General features: G+C 35.1%; 3 protein-coding genes across 6 annotated transcripts; all 3 read left to right on the plus strand.

The window, feature by feature from the left end:
• On the plus strand, nucleotides 1-1182 carry LOC110637206 (1-Cys peroxiredoxin). Its single transcript, XM_021787203.2, is given in 5 exon segments — nucleotides 1-6; nucleotides 60-288; nucleotides 360-546; nucleotides 548-641; nucleotides 753-1182. Coding segments are annotated over 5 exon segments (765 nt in total). The 3' UTR covers nucleotides 1002-1182.
• Nucleotides 1183-2696: 1514 nt separating this feature from the next.
• Nucleotides 2697-7530, plus strand: LOC110637211 (YTH domain-containing protein ECT3). 3 transcript variants are annotated; one of them, XM_021787207.2, is made up of 8 exons: nucleotides 2697-2937; nucleotides 3692-3775; nucleotides 3902-4046; nucleotides 4134-4207; nucleotides 4308-4796; nucleotides 5058-5603; nucleotides 5998-6210; nucleotides 6587-7530. In XM_021787207.2, exons 2-8 carry the CDS (start codon nucleotides 3728-3730, stop codon nucleotides 7169-7171), a joined length of 2100 nt encoding a protein of 699 aa, XP_021642899.2. In that variant the 5' UTR covers nucleotides 2697-2937; nucleotides 3692-3727; the 3' UTR covers nucleotides 7172-7530. The 3 variants fall into 3 exon arrangements, with proteins under 3 accessions (XP_021642899.2, XP_021642900.2, XP_058000835.1); XM_021787208.2 differs by having other exon boundaries at nucleotides 2698-2937; nucleotides 3713-3775; XM_058144852.1 differs by lacking the exon at nucleotides 3692-3775 and having other exon boundaries at nucleotides 2698-2937.
• A 6828-nt stretch (nucleotides 7531-14358) lies between these two features.
• Nucleotides 14359-21803, plus strand: LOC110637216 (probable inactive DNA (cytosine-5)-methyltransferase DRM3). 2 transcript variants are annotated; one of them, XM_021787212.2, is made up of 11 exons: nucleotides 14359-14517; nucleotides 15094-15148; nucleotides 15243-15371; nucleotides 15796-15892; nucleotides 16144-16190; nucleotides 16380-16487; nucleotides 17107-17203; nucleotides 18085-18197; nucleotides 18594-18696; nucleotides 19091-19170; nucleotides 20221-21803. In XM_021787212.2, exons 2-11 carry the CDS (start codon nucleotides 15146-15148, stop codon nucleotides 21574-21576), a joined length of 2133 nt encoding a protein of 710 aa, XP_021642904.2. In that variant the 5' UTR covers nucleotides 14359-14517; nucleotides 15094-15145; the 3' UTR covers nucleotides 21577-21803. The 2 variants fall into 2 exon arrangements, with proteins under 2 accessions (XP_021642904.2, XP_058000836.1); XM_058144853.1 differs by lacking the exon at nucleotides 14359-14517 and adding an exon at nucleotides 14690-14711.

The following is a 21803-nucleotide window of genomic DNA, read 5'->3' on the forward strand; positions in this document are numbered from 1 at the left end:
ATGCACGTAACTGCCTGGACACTTGGCCACGACACTTGCCACGTTCCCTTCATGCACAGGCCTTTCCGTTCTTTATAGTCCTCTTCAATTCTATCCATTCTCCACTCTCAACCTCACTGCCACTTCAGAAAAGGAAAACACAAGCCTTGCTTTGTTTATTTCTAGTCTTCAACGTGCCAGGACTCACCCTTGGAGACACTATTCCGAATCTTGAAGTTGAAAGCACCCATGGAATCATCAAACTCCATGATTATATAGATACCTGGACCATTCTTTTCTCCCACCCAGGTTGGTATATTATATGCATTTCCGTTTTTGCTCTTCTGGATAATTGTTTAATAATAGTGGTTGAGGTGCAGGCGATTTCACGCCAGTGTGCACCACTGAACTTGGCCAGATGGCTGCTTATGCTCCAGAGTTCAGTAAGAGAGGGGTTAAACTATTGGGTTTGTCCTGCGATGATGTTCTTTCCCACATTGAGTGGATTAAGGACATTGAAGCATACACCCCAGGAAGCAAGGTGACGTATCCAATTATTGCAGATCCTTAATCAACTTAACATGGTGGATCCAGATGAGAAAGACTCCTCGGGGGACAATCTCCCATCTCGGGCTCTGCATATTTTGGGTTCTGATAAGAAGGTGCAAAGGAACAATATAACTAATTTTCATCTGCAATTTACAAGTAGTTGATTTTATTATGTAAGTGATATGTGCTAAGTAACGGTTATTTTCTTGGATTTAATAGCGTAGATCAAGCTAAGCTTTCTTTATCCAGCAAGTACGGGCAGGAACATGGATGAAGTGATAAGGGTCTTGGAATCCCTGAAGAGGGCAGCAAAACACAAGATTGCGACTCCTGTAAATTGGAAACCAAGGGATCCGGTGCTAATCTCTCCTAGTGTGTCAAATGATGAGGCCAAAAAGATGTTTCCCCGGGAATACAAGACTGTTGACCTTCCTTCAGGGAAGGAATACATGCGCCTTACCAATGTCTACTAGACTACCCATCACCAGCTATATACAATGTAGATTCTCTTTGTATAATTCTCACTTATGTAATGCTATATAATTTCAGACGCCTTAATTAGATATGCTGTCTGCCTTTACCTAGACGCTGTAAATTATTGCTTCAGTGCTAAAAAAGGCCCAAGTTTAATAAATTGAGGGTTCAATCCTGCTATATCGGTTGTATGAGACTAGTTATGATCATATATTGCATTTGAGCTGGATTTAACAGCTGATTTATTAACAGAAGACCAGAAAAAAAAAAAAAAAAAACAGAGTTCTAAAGTGATCCATCTTAGTTTCTGGTTTCCAATTACTACAATTTTTTTTCCCTTTCTCTTGGGAGACTTGAGAACTCGACACCTCCTGTGGCAGCGTTGACATGTACACTACCCTTTCGGCGTCAATGACGGGTGTGAGTCGCCGCAGCAGGAATGATGACTTGTCCTTTATAACCCCTTCTGGCAGCTAAAAAGTTCAGAACATCGACTACAATTAGAAAACTGGCAGTTTACGTTCCTGCCAGTCTACCTGCTCCATTCTTCAGCCTTACCATGACTTTACATAATGACTGAAATACAATCTTTCATAATCCCCCCCAACTCCAGTCACTGTCTTCGCTGTCCTCGATCGCTCTATTGAATCTCCAGTTCTTAATCACTACAAGAACCATCATTCTATTGAAACTTCATTTCTTAATCAATGCATATTAGCTTCTTCTTCTTTTTTTTTTTTTTTAATTTCTTTCCTTCCGAAGGCACTGTTGTGATCTTTGAAGAAAAATAAGTTCATACAAAGCATAAGAATTATGTATGGGAAGTAAAAAATACTACATATCACATCCAAAGGCACAAAGTACACACAAGAAACAAAAGTTGACAACATGCCTGCCACTCCATTAATTTGCAATGCCAACACGCATTGCTTCTGCCATATCTAGCCACTTCAGTGTGTTTCAAACATCATATCTTTGAACATTTCAAGTGATGTCAATGCAAGTACTCTACCGGGCATTCCAATGGTAGAAATGCCATCATCCCTCAGTATATGCCTGAATGCAAAGAATAAAGGCCTGTGAGAGAGTCCAGAATCAGCTATTTGCATTCTGGTATTCACTACTGCATGCAGTTGGATGTACTATATGCCTGAAAGATTACGCGCCAGTGAGGGAGTCCAGAATCAGATCTTTGCATTTTACTACTGCAGTTGAATCTAGCAGAGCTTGCTGAGCAGTTAAGTTATTTTTTGAGTCGAAGGGTAAAAAGGGTTGTAAGATGAATACCTTGCCCAATTGATATTTCTATATGCAAGAACTAACTTCGAAGAAGTTGCGACCCGGTACCTATTTCTTGAATATCAGCAAATGAAAAACGTTGCACGGGAAGACCAAAGGGATGTTTAGGTGGCGATGGCACCGGCAGCGCTTACTTGGGCTTCAATAAGGCTTGCCCTCGCTCTAGGGCCTAGGGCAACCGCCCGCATACGACGAATGGGCTGAACTGGATCAGCATCGTTAATTCCGTTAGGCCTAAATTCGATCGACGCCGTTTGAATTCGTTATCTTTTCACATTCCCGGGAATCTTCCAATTGGCAGTCATGATGTTTATTTAATTACGGGAGGTCAATTTTGGTATTTCCATGCACAGTACACCTGCGGGGCCAAGGCAACGTTTTGTAGTGGATGCGAATCATCCTTCTTTGCTCGCTCTCTACACGCATCAAAACCGCCTTTTCAAGCCTTCCTCTCTCCCTCTCTTCCTTCCCTCTCATATGGTTTCTTCTCTTAGGGTTAGGGTTTCTTAGTTGCGTCTACTTTGAAATTTCAAAAGACAAATGCTGCGGATAATTTCTTATTTTCCTTTCAAATTTATTAATATTTCCTTCGAAGAACATTCTAGGTCAAGCATGGCTTGATTCCGCTCTTCTGTGGTAATTAATCCTTTTTGCATAACCTTTGCCTTTTTAATCTTTTATTCTTTTCTCCCCTTGGGGTTTCTATTGTTTCTTGCTATTATCGATTGAATTGAAGTATGCTCTCTTTTCTTGTTTTTTAATTCCTAGTTTCATGTGCTTTAGAGTTGAGGTTTTTGATTTTGGGATTCCTGTCTACTACACACTGGATTTTTGTTGTGTTTGAGCTATTATTGATAAATGGATTGAATATCGATTTGGGGTATAAGTTTTATGATTTGGTGTTGACCGGGGTATGCATGTACGATTTGTCTATTACTGTATTTTAATGTTATTGTTTCCCTGAACAGGTTTTGGGAATATTTGTAAGCATTTAATGATAGAAGCTTTTCTTATGTCTTTATTATCAGATTGTTTGGTGGCACACGCACCTTGTTAACTTTTATGGTTGGCTCTTATTTGTTGGGTTTATTTAAATTTTTTGAGATATCATATACTGATTGAAATATTTTTTAGTTTAGTATAATTAGTCCAGTACAGTAATAATTTCTTGCTTTGTTTGGTTATTTTGTTGATTTTTCTTTTGCCTGTTAAGCCAAAAGATGCATTTCGATCGCTATTTATGTAGTTGAGATGTGTTGGGTTCACACATTTTCAAAGTTGCTACTGTTCCATTTATTTTGAAATATAAATATTGGCTCCCTCTCTTACTCCTATATTTCCATCCATCTCTACGTTGCAATTGATGATGATCTGCATAATATGTGCTTAGGTTTATCTATTTGCTCCACAGGGTGGCAGTTCCGGAATGGAAATGTATAGTGTTTCTGGACATGGAAATGCAGAAAACTATTTGGTACTTTCATTGCAATTAACTGCTTATTTACTCTCTTAATCAAGAAATTATTTCAATGGTTTTGTCATTTTAAGTTGCTATTTTTTGGGTTTATTGATTTGTTCTGCTTGATGTTTTGCCTTCTAGATTCAAGGTACTGAGATAAACCCTATTCTGACAAGTCCACTTCTTGAACAAGTCGAAGCTATGTACAACGAAGGGTCCCCTGAGTTTTTTGTGGATCAGGGCTTGTATTATCCTACTGCCACCAATTATGGATACTACTGTACAGGTAATTAGAAAGTGAGTCCTGTCCTGAATCCATCCAGCTGATGCTGTACACATTCTCATTTGTGTTATATTGATTGAATGTGAACAGGATCTGAATCACCCGGTGAATGGGAGGACCACCATAGGATTTTTGGTGCAGATGGTCCAGAAATTCAGTATGCGGTGGGTATACGCTTGCTGTTAATTGTTTATGTTGATGATTTTTGTTACATGAGTTATTTACTCATCATTTGCTCTTCTCAATGTTCTTTTGTTTGCTCAGGGTGCACAAACTGAAAGTTTACCTTATGTATATTATACCCTTAGCTATGGATATGGACAGTCTCCTTATAACCCATACAATCCTTACATACCTGGTGCCATGATAGGCGTTGATGGCCCATATGTAGGAGCACAACAGTATTACGCAATGCCCCCTTATAAAGACACTGTATGTTCACCTGGTTATGTCCCTGTTGTTGTTCAACCAGATTTTGTCCCAAACAATTCGACAAACGCAAACCCCTTGTTAGATGCAGCTGGATTAGCATTTACCAATAGACCTGATGGAAGAAGTTTAAAACACGGTCTCGCTTCATCATCTGCAGCCTTTCCCAAACACCAAACAAAACCCACATCAAATCAGACTAATACCATGCCCAAGATATCAGAAGGGCCAAGATCTAATGCTATACCTAGCAAGCAGTCTCTAACACAAGGGAGTGTTTCCTTTGGTAGTTTTCCTACTTCAGCTTCAGTGCACATGCTTCAGGTAACTTTTCTTTCTTGGTTAGGATGTTACCAGATAACTATCTTACTGTGCAAAGAATGGAAGTTATGTAATTATGAGTAACCTTTTTGTCATTCCTTCATTACCAAGAGATGTGTGGGTATGCATGTCTGCCATCCAGACTAGATAAATTTGTTGGGTTTCCATCTATGGGTTTTGTTTAATCAACAACTTAGTTACTCTTGAACTTTTTTTTTTTTTAAAGATTTGATGAAAGTTTGTTGAACTGTTTTGACTTTACAGGGTAGAGGTGCTTCTGGATCAATTCAACCTGTTGATAACTTTTCCTGTGGGAAAGTTCTGCCTCATTCTAACCAATTAAAAGTTGCTGTCCCTGTCAATAATGGTTTTTCTGATTTTGGATCAAGTGCACCTGGACAGGCTGTAGTGGCTAAGCTTCGATCTAATACTCATGCTGGTAGAACTCTCAATGATTTAAATGGAGGCCCAGATGCTCTGAGTGAGCAGAATCGTGGACCTAGAACAAACAAATCAAGGAATCACTTCGCTGTTAAAGCTTACACAACAAAAGTGGGAGATAATAATGCTCAAGGAAACATTATAATATACACTGATCAGTATAACAAGGATGAATTCCCTGTTGACTATATTGATGCAAAATTTTTTGTAATAAAGTCTTATAGTGAGGATGATGTCCACAAGAGCATCAAATATAGTGTTTGGTCATCCACACCCCATGGGAACAAGAAGCTACAAAGTGCCTATGAGGATACTCAAAAAATAGCTGCAGGAAAACCTAGAGCATTCCCTATCTTCTTGTTCTTTTCTGTGAGTTTTAGATTAGCAGCAGTAATCTTTTTTTTTTTTTAATTATACTTGTTCACATAAATTACTAAAAATTCTTTAGGTTTTTCCATATATACATTTTGGTTGTTGAAAATTTAGCAATTTGTCCTACTAGCACCAATGGAAAGCACAAGATTTTGAGGGACTGAAGTGTTCTAACGTCTATGATATGACAATTCAGGGATTAAAGTGCGGTTAAATTTCAAAATTCAGGGACTAGAGTGTGTTCTAATTTAGAAGGTTACTATGTTGGGGACTAAAGTGTAATGGAAATTTTAGTCTGGTGATCAAGGACTAATGTGTAGAATGCATTCTTATTTAGGCATCTTATCATACATTCTTTATGCTATTGTGATGTGATCCCATCTTCATACAGGTAAATGCGAGTGGTCAATTCTGTGGGGTTGCTGAGATGATTGGCCCAGTTGACTTTCTAAAGGATATGGATTTTTGGCAGCAAGATAAATGGAGCGGTAGCTTTCCTGTCAAGTGGCATATTATTAAAGACGTACCAAATTCCAGCTTTAGACATATTATGTTAGAGAACAATGAGAATAAGCCAGTGACTAATAGCAGAGACACTCAAGAGGTATTTGTAGGTTGATTTTCATGGTAGCTTGTCTTTGTGTTGTGGTGGTTTGTGTTTCATGTTTCGCTTGCAATTTGTTAATTGTTTGGTCATTGTGATGTCTCATATAAAAGCATCTTTCAATTACGTCATTATTTGTGGTTGGCTGTTGGAACTTCTTTTCTCTGTGCAGTATCTTGTTGGTTGGTTGGTTGTATATGGATAATGTTCTACTATCTAGAACCAAGATATTTTGTGCATTATTGTCTGAATGATCTGTAGATTCTCTTTTTAGTACAGTTGTATGATTTTTTTAGTTCCTTATGAATCATGACCTTGATTAACGCAATGCCGCTTGGTAGTTATGGTCTTCTAATGTACTTGTCATTTCCTGTAGATAATGTATAAGCAAGGTGTGGAGATACTGAAAATATTCAAAAGCCACATATCAAAGACCTCATTAATTGATGACTTCATGTACTATGAGAATCGTCAGAGAATTATGCAGGAAGAGAAAGCTAGGCTTATATTTAAAAGCTTTGAAACTCCATTCTTAGTACCTGCATCAGATCCTGCTCACAAGTTGGATTGTCTTGTTGAGTTAGCTCCAAAGAAAGATGAGAAAACTATGGAGCAGAATAGTACTAACTGCATGAAGAAAACTGAGGCCCCTAGCACCGAACAGGTTTCTTCAAATTCTGATGCTGCTGATACCAGTGTTGAGAGTGAAATTTCTGGGCAAACAATAGTAAAATCGGGAAGTGATATTGCATCTGTTTTAAAGATTGGTTCGCTTAGTATTAAACCCAAGCACGATGAGCCTAAACCCTCCTCAGATGTCGCAACTTGTGTTTCTAGTTCTGATCCTGTTGGTGTTGTTACAGTAGGATCAATGTCTGTCAAAGTTAATGGATTTGCTGAATCTTCTGGTATTCTAAGAGTTGGTAGTATCCCACTTGATCCTAGGGCGCTACAGCTTTGAAAAGGCGATGCTATTGCTAATCATCGGTCTTAGTATGAATCACGTGAAAGGTTTATCATTAGCTGGGATCTCATTGTGTTTGAGCATGTTCTAAATTGTAGTTTTTGCATGATAAACCTGAGCATTTCAATTTGGATTTAGGCCACAGAAGTTAGAAATTTTGAATTTCTTGTTTTTCTTAAATTATTGTGATTTTTTTAACCCCCCTTGTATGATTCACAGGATGCAATTATTTTGATGAACTTGTGTTGATCTCTTGGATTTAATTTGGGGGTTTTGTTATTGCTACAAAAGTGCTAATGCAATGTAATCATTTTTCCTTTCAGCATTTTATTAAAGATCAAAGGATGATTCTGTCATTGTAACTACTCGCTAGTGTACTGTGAATGTTAGCTCTTTTTTGGTTGAAAAATATAAATTTTAGCTCTAATCTTTGGTTGCATAACGAGTCTTCTTTAGAAAATATTTTGTTGTGAATGAATAAAATATCGAGAAATTATCTATATGTAAAATCATGATTTTTGGAAGACGTTATAAAATATTTAAGACCATAACTATGTGATCATAAAATATTTAAGACAATAACTATGTGATCATAAAATATGGATTAAGCATAAGAAAATCAATTATGGTAAAGAGTTTATGATGAAAATATAAAGTTTCTATTATTAAAAATGTATTCGATGACTTTATAACTTATGTTGTATTGAAGAAATATCTATATGTTCGATCAATTGTATGTTCTTATTGGTGGAGATTTGAATAGACATATAGGAAGTGATAGGCAAGGTTACGAGAATATTCATGAAGGTTTTGATTTTATTAGCCAAAATGAAGAGGAAAAAAGCATCTTGAATTTTGTCATAGCGTACGACTTAATACTAGTAAATACATACTTTATAAAAAGAGAATTACATTTAGCGACTTTCAAAAGTGGACGATATAGAAGCCAAATTAATTTTCTTGTAACCAGGAAGACAAATAGAGTTCTATGTAAGAATTGCAAGATTATTCCGAGAGATGTTTTAACAAGTCAATATCGGTTAGTGGTCTTGAATGTCAAGTTTTGGAACAATTCAAGTAAGGCTACAAGAAATATTGTAGCTCGAACAAAGTGTTGGGAGTTCAAAGGAGTAAAATAAGTGAAGTTCAAAAATGAGCTTCTCGAGTCCAAAGCATAAAAGCTGGATGTGGAGGCCAATGGTATGTGGATACAGATAGCATCAAACATTAGAGAAGTAGTTAGAAAAGTACTTGGAGAGTCTATAGGACATGGACTACCCTCAAAAGAGAGATAGTAGTGGAATGAGGAAGTACAAAAGGTAGTGAAGAGAAAGAGAGAATGGTATAAGAAATTGCCTAAGTATGATAATAATGAGGTTTATGAACAGTACAAGATAGCAAAAAAAGAGGGGGTTAGTTAAGTTGGAGCGCAGGCCTTTGAAAAATTATATGAGAAACTTAGAACTAAAGAAGAGGAGAAAGATATTTATAGATTAGCAAGGAGGAGGGAAAAGAAATATCAAGATCTCAATCAAGTTAGGTGCATTAAGGATAAAGAAGGAAAAATATTGATAAAATATGAGGACATTAAGTAAATATGGATAAATTATTTTGATGATCTCTTTAATAATAGTCAAAGTAGTAATAGCGTGAATATAAACTACAGAGCAATAGAAAAGAATGTAAATTGCACTATAAGGATTAAATTTTCAGAAATAAATGAAGCACTTAAGAGAATGAAAGTGGGTAGGCGTAGAGTCGATGGAATACTAATTGAAGTGTGAAAGTGTTTGGGAGACGTAAAAGTGGCATGATTAACTAAATTGTTTAATAAGATTCTAAACTCAAAGAAAATGCCTGATGAATAGAGGAGGAGTATTTTAGTACCTATTTTTAAAAATAAGGGAGACATATAGAGTTGTTCAAACTTTAGGACTTATAAGCCATACTATGAAGTTGCGGGAGAGAGTTGTGGAACATCAATTACGTCATGACACTTCTATCTCTCCCAATCAATTTGGCTTCATGCCCGATCGTTCAACTATGGAAGCGATCTTTCTCATTAGAAGCTTGATGAAGAAATATAGAGATGTGAAGAAAGATCTACATATGGTTTTTATCTATTTGGAGAAAGCTTATGATAGTGTTCCAATAGATGTCTTATGGAGATTGTTAGAACAAAAGAGGGTATCTATTAGGTACATACAAGTGTTGAAAGATATGTATGAAGGAGCAACTACTATCGTGTGTACAATGAGAGGGGATACAAAAGATTTTCCTATCTCAGTTGGATTACACCAAGGTTCAATTGTGAGCCCTTACCTTTTTACATTAGTTCTAGATAAATTGACGAAATATATATAAGCGAGTATCCCTTGGTGCATGATATTTATGGATGATATAGTTCTGATAGATGAGACGCGAGAAAGAGTCAATAGAAAGTTAGAGCTTTGGAGAAGTATACTAGAATCAAAGTGTAACACCCCTATTTGCATAGCCTGGTATATTTCACTGTTCCGGTGACCGGTATCGGTCTGGACAATTAAGGAGATTAGAAACATATCTAAGATACCTAGATAAACTCTGAATATAAATAATTAGTAATTGCCAAATAGTTAAGTATAAATGAAAAAAACAGAACATAAAAGGTTAAATGAGCTAAAAGTCACAGCGATGGGTAACCTTCCCGGGAAGTGACTGCGAAGGCCATCGTAACCCTATTTTTGAACCGAAAATTGTGACGCCGCTGTCCTAAGGACTACTGAGAACACATTGGAAAAGAGAAAATTACAGAAAAGAATTGTTAAACGAGTCAAATAATTAGGTCAGGAATTTGGAAGAAAATATCGAATAACTTGCAAACCGGATCAAATTGACGAGGGACAATTTGGTCCATTCACCCCTAGAGCTTATTTCTGACCTAACTGTCCAATAAAATCGAAGAAAAGAAAATTTCGGAGTTGATAATTAAATTAAAGAAACAAGGAAAAATAAATAAAAAAGAAAAAAAAAAGAGAGAAAAGCTTTTAATTACATCATCATGCTTACCTCATATATATGACATCATAAATGAATTTTTTTATTTCCCACCAATTTTGACCAAGTCAATTTAGTTTAATTAAACTTAAAAACAAAGAAAATGAAAAAAAAAAAAATCTCACTTTCTTCTCCAAGAGTGAGCCGACCAAACCTCTCCCTTAGCACCACCATTACCACACCTCCATGAAAGTTTGCTCCAAGCTTTAAATCCCCCATTAAACCCTAATTTCTTTCCCAATCACTTCATAAAACCTTATTTTCTTCCCTTGAGAAAGAGATTTAGCAAGAAAGAAATAAGAAAAGAGGAGAAAATTTGAAGATTGAACATTAATGTTGAGGTAAGAATTTAAATTGAAATTTTTAGTTTAAAATATATGTTTTGAGTTATTTTGACTTAAATTCAAACAAAAACTATCAATGGGGGACTAGTTATGATTTTCGGCCAACTATAGGGGGGGGATTTGATTTACAAGAAATTGATGGAATTAAAGTGTTAATTAGGTTGAATTAAGCATGTAGACAATGATTATGAACTTTAATTGCATTAGAATACACAATTGAATAATTAGGGTTCTTAACCTCTTGAAAATTGGGAAAATTTGAGGAAATGGTCAAATGATGCAAATGACCTTAATTGAGGTTGAAAATGGTCAATTGGGACCATTTGTGGTATGTTTGAATTGTTAGAATGAAATTGCAATTCGGATTGGTTAGGGTCACTATTCTGGCAGCTTGACCTAGGTCTCTTTCAGAGACTAAAATTGAAAATTTACCAACCCAATTGGTGTGAGGCTACTTGAGAATGAAAATAGACACATAATGGCCCATTTTTCATTTAGGAACCATGCCTAGAAAATGACATTAACATAGTGAATAATTAGGTCAAACCTGGGTACAGTGCACTGCCACTGTACCAAAATGACCAAATAAATAGTATTTGTTCATTTAGCCATAACTTGGGCTATATATGTCCAAATGACCTGATTTTTGTGGCATTGGAAAGGTATGCCATAGCACTACAACTTCCATAAAGAATACCAACCCAAATTCTGCCCACAACCCAGTCATTTTGCCACTCAAAATTAGAGACCCAAAACTACTAGAACTAAAGTAGATGCCCAAAAATCTGAGTTAGGCCAATCCGGCTAGCCATGTTCAAATGGTCATATCTTGGGCTACAAAACTCCAAATGGAGTGATTCAAAAAGGGAATTAAATTTAAGACAATAAAGAACAACTTTTGTGAAGAATATTTTGTCAAATTTCTACAGCAACTTGATCAATGGAACAATGGAACAGTGCAAAATATGACACTAAATATGAAAATTTGAAAATGCAATTAGGAGACCTAAAAATTAAAAGGGCAACTAAAACCAACATATTTGGTAACTAAAACGTGGTATGTGGGTGTAATTGAAATTTTCATACCTATTAAGCATAAGAAAGTCAAAAATTTGACTTGAATAGTATCGTAAATAGTAACTCCGGAATGCAAAATTTAAAGAACGTTAAATTAAGCATATTAGGGCTAGACATATATAATTGTGAACGTATTATTGAATTTATTATACGTTATGTTACTAAAACACTGTAAAATTATGTGTTTCAGTTGAAAAGAATACCGAGAAAGAATCTGAGGCATCGAGTCAAGGCCAAGAGGCGACTTGCACGAGGTTTGTGCACAACATAAAATTTTTCCGTAAATTCTCTTTGACACTTTGTTTTGATGAATAAATTATGATTTATTTTGATTGCTAATTTGTGACTGAAATGAATATTATGCTTTTGACCTAAATTGTAGGAAATTTAATTGTATGTGTTTGAATTGTCAATAAAGGTTTAGTAAATTGTTAAGATAGTTTTGAAACCACAGTATCATGGCCATATATCTGAATGCCTCACTAGCATGACTAGTGGGAGGAATTAAATTTGAATTTTGATTCCCTCTCTGACTGATGTGTTGAAGTGTGTGCCAGTAGAGGAAGAAATTGAATGGGTACCCATAGTTTGAGCTAGCTAGCCTTGAGATTCCTCATAATCCTCCGGCTATTGAGATGAATATTGTACTGATGGCATGATATAACTGTGTATTTTTATGAAATCTGTTTTGTGACTTCCGAAATGAGACTGTTTTGACTAAAATTATAAATTATGTTTTGCATTTGTTTTTCATTTTCAGTTCCATATTTAAATAATTTTGATTTGATTTATGTATAAAATTTTATTTTAGTATGTTGTGCACCATTGAGTCATAGTATTCAGCGATGGCTGTTTATTGCTGTCACATATAGAGAGACTAGTAGAGCAACGGAGTAAGCTGCTGAGGATTTCAGAGCTACTTTTGGATCTTTTATCGGGTATAATTTTATACCCTGATTGTTCATTTTATTTTGATATAATTAACTGTATGTACATTTTATAGACTGGTCATGAGCAGTTATACAGAAATTGTAATAATTTTATTTTGGATTTTCAGATGTAAATTTATACTGATGTATGTAAATTAAATTTCCCCTAATGCAATGTGCATGAAGCTAATTATGTCTATTTTCAGAAATATTTAAATTGAAATTTATGAGTTGTGACAAATTGATTTAAATTATGGAGTTGAGGAAATTGTGTTGATTTGAGTTGAAATGGTGGTTGAGATTGGTTGAAGTGATATATTTGGAAGTGTTTTCCACAGGTAAAATTTTTTATTTTTCTCAATTACAACTGGCACTCTGCCGAAATTTTCTCAAAATTTACGGAAAAAAATAAAAATGGACAAAAATTTTACATAACTTTTAAACTTCAATTAAATATTTATAATGCCTGCTAGAAACGCTCACCACTTTCAAAAAGTAAGAAAATTATTTAAAAATTCCTTGTAGTATATTTAATGGGTTATTGGTAGATGGAGTCGATAATTCATTAGGTATACTACGGGATCATGTTATGCCTTATAGAGGGGTAAGGTGTGACACAAAGGGTTTTAAGTTAAGTAAAACAAAGACAGAATACATGCATTGCAAGTTCAGTGAAGGCCGAACTGGTAATAGGGAATGAGTTAGTTTGGATAGAATGGTATTGTTTTAAAGTAATCACTTTAAATATCTCAGCTCAATCCTTCAAGTAGATGGAGGATGTGAAAATGATGTTAGTTATAGGATTAAAGCCGAATGGTTGAAGTGAGACGTGCCACGGGAGTTTTATGTGATTGTAAGATTTCCAATAAGTTGAAAGGAAAATTTTACCATATAGCCATACGACCGACCATATTATATGGTAGTGAGTGTTAGACAATGAAGGAACCGTATGTGTCTAAGATGAGAGCTGCGGAGATGAGAATGTTAAGGTAGATGAGTGGTCATACTAGATTAAATAAAGTCCGTAATAAGAGTATTAGTAAAAAGGTAGGAGTATTGTTAATTGAGGATAAGTTGAGAGAATGGAGATTGTGATAATTTAGTCATGTGAAGTATAGACATACAAAAGCTCTAGTTAGACAAGTAGAGCACGTTGGGTTAGAGGATAGAAAGAAAAGAAGGGGTAGACTTAAACTGACTTAGAAGAGAGTAATATAACATGACCTAGAAATATTACACATTTTTTAGGATTTAACTCAAAATCATTAAGGGTGGAGAAAGAGAATTCATATAGCTGACCCAATAAATTTTTGGGATAAAAACTTAGTTGAGTTGAGTATATATATTCAATTGAAAATATTAATTATAAATATCCTACTTTGTGAAAATAGATAATATTTATACATAAAATTTCACGACACATTCATGATATAGATATATAAAATATTCAACATAAGAAAAAAACATCATATATGAAATTCTTAATTATATATACAAACAATACAATATAATTTATAATTTAACCTAATAAAATTATTAATATTTAATCATAATTTAATTATTATTATGACTCATTTTATAAAATTAAAATTTTTATGATTAAAATAATATTTAAAAGATATAAAAATATCTTTGTTAATATTATTATTTTCATATATAAAAATAAATTATTAATAATGTAACGAATTAAAAATAATAAGTTAAATACTGTATTTTGAAAATAAAGGTAGTTTTGTTTAAATAATATTTTTTTGTTTGTTTTTTCAAATAAGGAGGAGGTCAAAAACTTACAAGCCAGGGGCGCCTCTTGGGCAAGTTACCATCCACCGGTTAACCCATTCGCATGTAAAGTGGACACCTGACTCCGTGCCCATATTTGCGTCGGGTAATTTTTTACCTACTTCAGCTCTCCGATACTTCTTGCCTTCTGTCTGGAGTTTATGAAGTCTCTGATCAGGTATGTCTCTGATCGTGATGCTTCACTTGCACTTCCTTGTCTTAGCTCCTACAGGCGTAGACGGGAGATCTTTGCTCCTGTTGATTATTGTGCTCTGTGTGTTCTTTTCTTTCTGAATTTGAGTGGTTTAATATCACTCTGTTTGGTTACTAAGAAAAATGAAGGAAGAAATTGAAAGAAACTTTAATCCCAAGGTCATGTTAGCTTGGTGGTTTTGCATTAGACTATGAGAGCTTTGCTCTTTAATTTTTGTGATAGTTCTTTTGCTTGCTTAGTAATGGTTACAAACATTGTTACATATATTTGAATTGTGGTATTCCTTACTTTAAATTTTCTGTTTCTTGTTGATTTTTCTCAATTGCCTTGCCCCGTGAACGTTACCTTATCATACTTTCATCTTGGTATTCTAGAGTTTTTTAGATGGCTGTAGTTACATGTGCAGCTCAAGGCTTTTCTGTGAAGAAATTGATTTAGATGTTTGTTTTTAAGTTTGCAACAAAACACCCCAGAGATCCATGAGAAGAGGTTTCACGTTCTATAACTAAATTATGTTCATTTGAATGATTTACCTTGCAGGGTTAGAGATACAGCTCAGTTTCTTTCTTTGTAGAACTCCATTCTTTTTGAAATGGTATGAACCATGTATTAATCTAATTTTGCCCCAGTCCCCAGGGGATAATTATTGGACCGTACTTGTTTCTATACTCACAATCCATATTATACAGGGTAAACTTAAAAAAATTCTGAATGTTGAGAGTTCATCAAATCCTGATATCAATGAAACCATAGTGCCAAAGCCTGAGATGTTGGATTTTGAGTTGCAGACTGATGCCATGTACTCAAGGCAACTCGGGGTATGCTCACATTTCTATGACCTATTTAACAAAGTAGATATATCATTCACTGACTTCTGTTTTATTTATTTATTTATTCATTCTTTGTGTTGGTATGTTACATTCAAATCTTCTAGAGCTTTGCATAACAGTTGCTCAATGTTTTCTTCTCCCTATCTAACTTGCCAGATATTAGGGTGTTTAATCTTTATCGTTGTTATTAAGCACATTTAGCTGAACTTAAAACTTGGCACAGAAATTCTATGCAACAAATTAAAAAAAAAAAAAAAAAACTTCTTGTGAGAATTAATTAATTGTTACATTTAGGACAAAAAACATCAAGCAAAATTTTGGATGCTTTTGACGTTGGGAGGTCTGTTGATTCCCTCACTTGTAATAGTCTTCTTTTTGTACTTGGATGATGCCTTTTCTTCATGAATTTCAGGAAAATGTTGCAAGTTCATCTGGAAGCAATTTAAGATCATTTTTTACTGGGATGGGATTCTCACCTGCGCTTGTTGACAAAGTAATTGAAGAAAATGGTATTTAATTCATAAACACATCTTTTAATCTTGTTTGAAGTGGACATAGATGGATGTGGTGAATAGTGTCATATGTATTAATTCAACAGAAATAAATCAGTATTTGGTTGCATAGGAATCAATTATAAAACTACATCCCAGGATAACTTTGCATGTAGTTATTATCACATTTTCATTAATTCCCCAAAGAATTGTGTGAGATAATGGTTGAGTTTCAATCTTGATTGGTTAATATCTTCTCTTATATCTAGGTGAAGACAATGTTGACTTGTTATTAGAGATTCTCATGGAATGTTCTGTAAGTAATCAATAATTTTGTGGTATCATTCTCCCTATCTCCCCTCTCCTTCTTCTTCTGCTGCTGTTGCTTCTCCTATCATTTTTTGTTTCCTATACCTCTTCTGAGAAAATTTTGTTTATGTTAACTTCATCTATGGAGGTTTGGGCCTCAGAAAAACCGTTCTTTTTTTTTTATTTTTTTTATTAGGGTCCTCAAAATTCAAACTCTCAGTCATCAGATTCTCTGGATTGCTTGTTTGATGACGAGGATGCAACCAATCCTTCAGAATGTTCTACATTTGTTCAACCAAAAGAGGTAATAAGCTGTGATATATCCATGTCAACTCCTGTCATACTTAACTTGAATATATATGATAAATATTTAAGGTCAATGCTCAGCATGTTTCCGTATGTTATGAAGGCTCTTTCAATCTGCTTAATCATTACTGATCAAGTTTGTGAGTACCTTCTCCATCCATGTTCTCTGCACCTGTAAAAGCTTTTTAACCTTCGTGATATCTTTATTTTCAGCTGATGCATTTTCTTTTGTTTGCAAATATTTTTCTGATTGGTCATTGTATCAAGCACAGAATTTTTCTGATTGTTCATTGTATCAAGCATAGAATTTTTGGCAAGTGGATGTGTTTGCACATGCCAGGAATCATGGCTTATAAAACAGAACTCTGAAAATGAGATATCATCTTACCCTAATCTCTCTTTTTTAGGATGATCAGTTGCATAGCTGTTTAAAATTCATGCATTTGAATTTATTCATGCTTTGTTGCTCGCAAGAAGTCTGGTTTTCATTGCTACCTAATTTATGGGTGACATTATTTTGATTGCCATGTCAGCGGGGTGACTATCTCATGCTGATTGCCAATTACAGCCTAGGAGAGTTATATCGCATTTGGTTTGGTTAAATCAATCTTCTGCAGGAGCCAGATATTTATGGAGTTGATGATGACAAAAGGGCAACCTTACTGAAGATGAATTTCTCAGCAAAGGAAGTTGATTTTGCAATGGAAAAGCTTGGTATGTAAAAGTGTCCAATTGTTCACTTTATGGACAAATATATATTGTTTTGGTAGCCTTTTGAACCTGATGAATGTTAGAGAATGCTCATGTTCTCTATTTCACCTGATGGCCAAGGCTAAAAACCGGCTTTCAAAATTCAAACAATAAGTTGGCAGTTGGCCATGTCACCTGATGGAAGAAATAGAATTAATATTAAATTTCTTAAAGCAATTGCTTAGTAAGGATGAAACAACACCAAAAAAATTAGTGTAGGAACACCCAAATATTAGCAGGCACTATTGTGAAACAGGTGAGAAGACATCCTCTGAAACTGATATAGATGCCTAGTTATAATCAATAAATTGGGTTGCAGTTGGTGCCTCTAGGTTGGAGATATATTTGAAACAAAGAAACATCTCAGGCACTTGGAGAGTTGTGCATCATGAATGTTGTTTTCTGCATCGAACAAGCTTGAGTATAATTTTGCCGTTATTGTTATTGTTGCTTCTTTGTTTCCAATTTAGTGATAGTTAGCATGTTTTACGTCTTTATTTTTGAGTGACAGCAAAATTTTTTTCTTGATTCTCTATAAAGCAACTTTGTAGAGATGCTTCAGTTGGAGTAGATGAAGCTGATCTTTTTGAGTGTTTAATGCTTGCCTGACATTCAATTGAATTCCTCCAATGGAGTTTTTATTCCAATTTGAAAACAAATTTCTTGCAGAAGTTTTCTTTTTTTCTCTCTCTCTCTCTCTCTCTCTCTCTCTCTCTCCCTCCTACTCTTTTTTTTAATGTTTTCACTTAATTAATTCTCATCAGAATTTGTCTATCCAATTTGAAAACAAACTAAAATTGCCCTAGCTCTGAAAGTTCTGTTGATCCCATGCTGTTACATATCAGGTGTAGATGCTTCAGTTGATGAAATGGTAGACTTCATTATTGCTGCCCAGATAGCTGCAGATTTTAGTGAGGAAATAGATGACAAGCTTGATGATACTGCAGAAGTAAATGAGGTATGTATTCAATGGCATTTTAGAATGTTTAGGAAACAAACAGCATATTTAGTAACTTTGTAGAACACAAATGTACTCTTACCACATTTGCTGCTAAAATTGACAATTGGCACTTGCATAGTAATTTTTTTTTTTTTTTTGGGAGCTTCCTTTAGTTCTTCTGGGTTGCTGACATTATGTTGCTGCTGTCTTTAATGATTTTCCAAGTAATAAAAAGGCGATGCAAGAGAATTTTTAATGGCAACCTGTTGTCTAGTTTGGCAGTCTCTTCTTCTTTTTCTTTAATAATAATTTCTTTCTAAATGGTCAAATTTGGTAATTAATTCTATGCATATGTAATTTTCATGTTATTTCATATTGCTTCAATCTAATATTGATTGACCTGTAAATTTCCAGGATATTAGTAACGAAACTTTATTTGGGACTATGGAGAAGACACTTCATTTGCTTGAAATGGGTTTCTCTGAGAACGAAATTTCATTAGCAATTGATAGGTTTGGTGAGTGGTTATTGTTTGTCATAACTTTGTTCAATTACCAATTCTGCTCCACCTGTAAAGGCAAAATGTTAAAAGTTATTAATTTGCAATTCCTTTTTTCATTTATATTGTTCTGTTTCATTTTGGAAAGTGACGAGTGTTCCAATCCTATAACTCTTTTAACTTTCAATGTCCGGTCTAATAAAGTCACCCTGCCGGAAGCCCTGTTTATGTTCTTATTCTGATCTACCTCCCCTCTTGAAATTACAGTGATATTTTTTTTGTTGATTCCATCCTTAAAAAGACTTGATTGTTGGTGATGCTGATGAGATATATAACAAATTGTTGTTGTTACCAGAATTGCCTCCCATGTTAGTGTTTTGCAAAGATTTATCAATCTTTTCATGTGTTCCAGGTTCAGAAGTTCCAGTATTAGAGCTAGCTAACTCAATTTGTGCAGAGCAAGTTGGAGAGAAGTACGTTATAGAAGATAAGGTGTTTGTTTTCTCTTGATCAATGAATTTTCCAGTGAACAAGCATTTTCAATTTTCTTATTTTATAGGCCTTGTCTTCAGTTGTATTTTCAGTTTGAAAATTCTGTGTCTTTTGGATTGGATGATCAAGAAACTTGTTTTCAATTTTCTTAAATCATTCTCTTGAGCTTGTAGGTGTAAATAAAGGAACTCAAGTCAAATGCATGGCTATGAGACAAAGTAAATAAATTAATTCTATGTTATTGTCTACTTGACAGATAAATGCCTGATCTATGGTTGTCAATTGGCTGTAAGAGGAGTGATAGCGTCAGTCGTGAGTGATGCGATTAACACATCTGTGTCATTGATTCATGTGGGTCCCATCATTTAATGCATGTGGGACCCCCACGAATCAATGGTTCAGATGTGTTAGTCATGTCACCTGCAACTGACGCTAGCATTTCCATTGACTGTTTCATGATGGTCATTAAGTACTTCTAATTGATGCATAACTCATGCCAAATGCACAGCTATGAGATAAAGCAAACAAGTTAATTCTACTTTGTTATCTGAGAAACATGATAAATGTCTGATTCATTGCTACCTGATTGACTGTAATATTTATGATTAACATTAAGTGCCTATCATCGATGCAACTCAATAATTTGTTAAGCTTATCAATTATATGCTGTAAAAATTGTCCTACAATAGCAGAAAGGGCCAAATACTTCTGTTGGTTTGAATTGGTTTTGCATGGGCCGACATTGGGAATGTACATGGCAACATCCTTTTCTAGCTAATTTCAGTGGCCATGGTGATTGGAGTGCCTTAGAAATGATAGATCATGTGTATGAGAGTATAGATGATATCTTCTGCATTTTTTGTGCACTTTGTCAGCACTCAAGTAATAGTTCAAAAATTATTCTTTCAGTGCTGTTTCTTTCCTCGTACCCTAAGATGTTATGCATGCATGCTTTTCTCAAATTGTTTGTGCATCTGTTTGTTTTGTTTGTTACAAAGCAAGACTCAATTGTGTTTTATTTGTACTAAGCTTTTTCCTAATCTTGTGCAGTATTCCTCAAAACGTTCTGGAATGAATCGTTCACGCACTGCAAGTGATTGGGAAACCTTTAATGTGGGTATGGAAGGTAATAAACTGAAAACCGAGGATTTTAGCCAAGATGCTGTCTCTCGGTCAAACAATCTAAATATGGAGGAAGTTCATAGGGGAAAAAGGCCAAAACAAGAGTACATTGAGGACTATCCTGACACTCAGTTTGGCAACATTGGCTTTGTGGACAATTATCCTAAACCAGAATATACTGATGACTTAAGTTCCTATTTTGAACCTACATGGGTGGAAGAGAAAGTTGATGATGAAGTTGCTGGATTCAAAATTCCCAAAGCACCAAAATCAAATTCAAGCAAGAGTGTTGATCGAATGGTAGCTAAACCTCCATATTTTTTCTATGGAAATGTTGCAACTGTATCTTTTGACACCTGGGGCAAAATATCTCAGTTTTTATATGCTGTGGAGCCTGAATTTGTTAATACTCAGTTCTTCTCCGCATTGAGAAGGAAAGAAGGTTACGTGCACAATCTTCCTGCTGAAAGTAGGTTTTGTATCCTTCCAAAGCCACCAATGTCCATAGAAGATGCAATGCCACAAAGGAAGAAATGGTGGCCATCATGGGATACGAGGAAGCAATTGACCTGCATCAATTCTGAAACTAGTGGAGTATCTCAGCTCTGTGAGAGGCTTGGAAGGATGCTTAGTGATTCTGGAGGTTTGCTTCCATCTGAACGGAATAAGAGAGACATTCTTCTTCACTGCCACAAATTAAATCTTATATGGGTAGGTCCGAACAAACTTGGCCGTATAGAGCCAGAGTATTTGGAAATAATTCTAGGTTACCCATTGAATCACACTCAAGCTACGGAGAGTAACTTAACTGAAAGGCTTCATTCACTTAAATACAGCTTCCAGATAGACACTTTGGGGCATCATCTCTCTGTATTGAAATCTATGTTCCCAGATGGAGTAACAATGTTGTCAATTTTTAGTGGAATAGGTGGGGCAGAAGTTGCCTTAAACCGGCTTGGAATCCATATGAAGGGCGTTGTCTCGGTGGAAATTAGTGAAACAAAGCGGAGAATTCTAAGAAAGTGGTGGCAAATTAGCGGCCAAACTGGAGAGCTAGAGCAGATAGAAGACATCCAAAAGCTAAACAGCAACAAGATTGATAAACTGATTGAGAAGTATGGTGGTTTTGACTTCATCATCTGTCAGAGCCCATGCACTCACTCTTCAAGAAGTCCTAAAATGGGCACACAGGGTGATGAAGCATCGGGTTTTGACTTCTCATTGTTTTGCGAGTTTGTTCGTGTTTTGCAACTTGTAAGGAGTCTAATGGAAAGAAAGAGGTAACCAATTTTCCTTTGTATGTTTATTTCCAGTATGTTTAATAATAACTATCTTTTCAAACTCTATAAGGTCTCACTTTGAGGAAAACAGTGAAAGAGATCCCACAACTCGGATGTGTAATTTTTCTTTGGATCCCTGTACTGTGCACGAATCTTTCATCCTCACTAAGCTACCTTCTGTTACTTTTTATTATAATCTTTAAATATAGAAGTAGAATGAAGTTGGTAGAA

This window comes from Hevea brasiliensis, chromosome 4, assembly GCF_030052815.1.
Source record: "Hevea brasiliensis isolate MT/VB/25A 57/8 chromosome 4, ASM3005281v1, whole genome shotgun sequence".
Taxonomy (NCBI): Eukaryota; Viridiplantae; Streptophyta; class Magnoliopsida; order Malpighiales; family Euphorbiaceae; genus Hevea; species Hevea brasiliensis.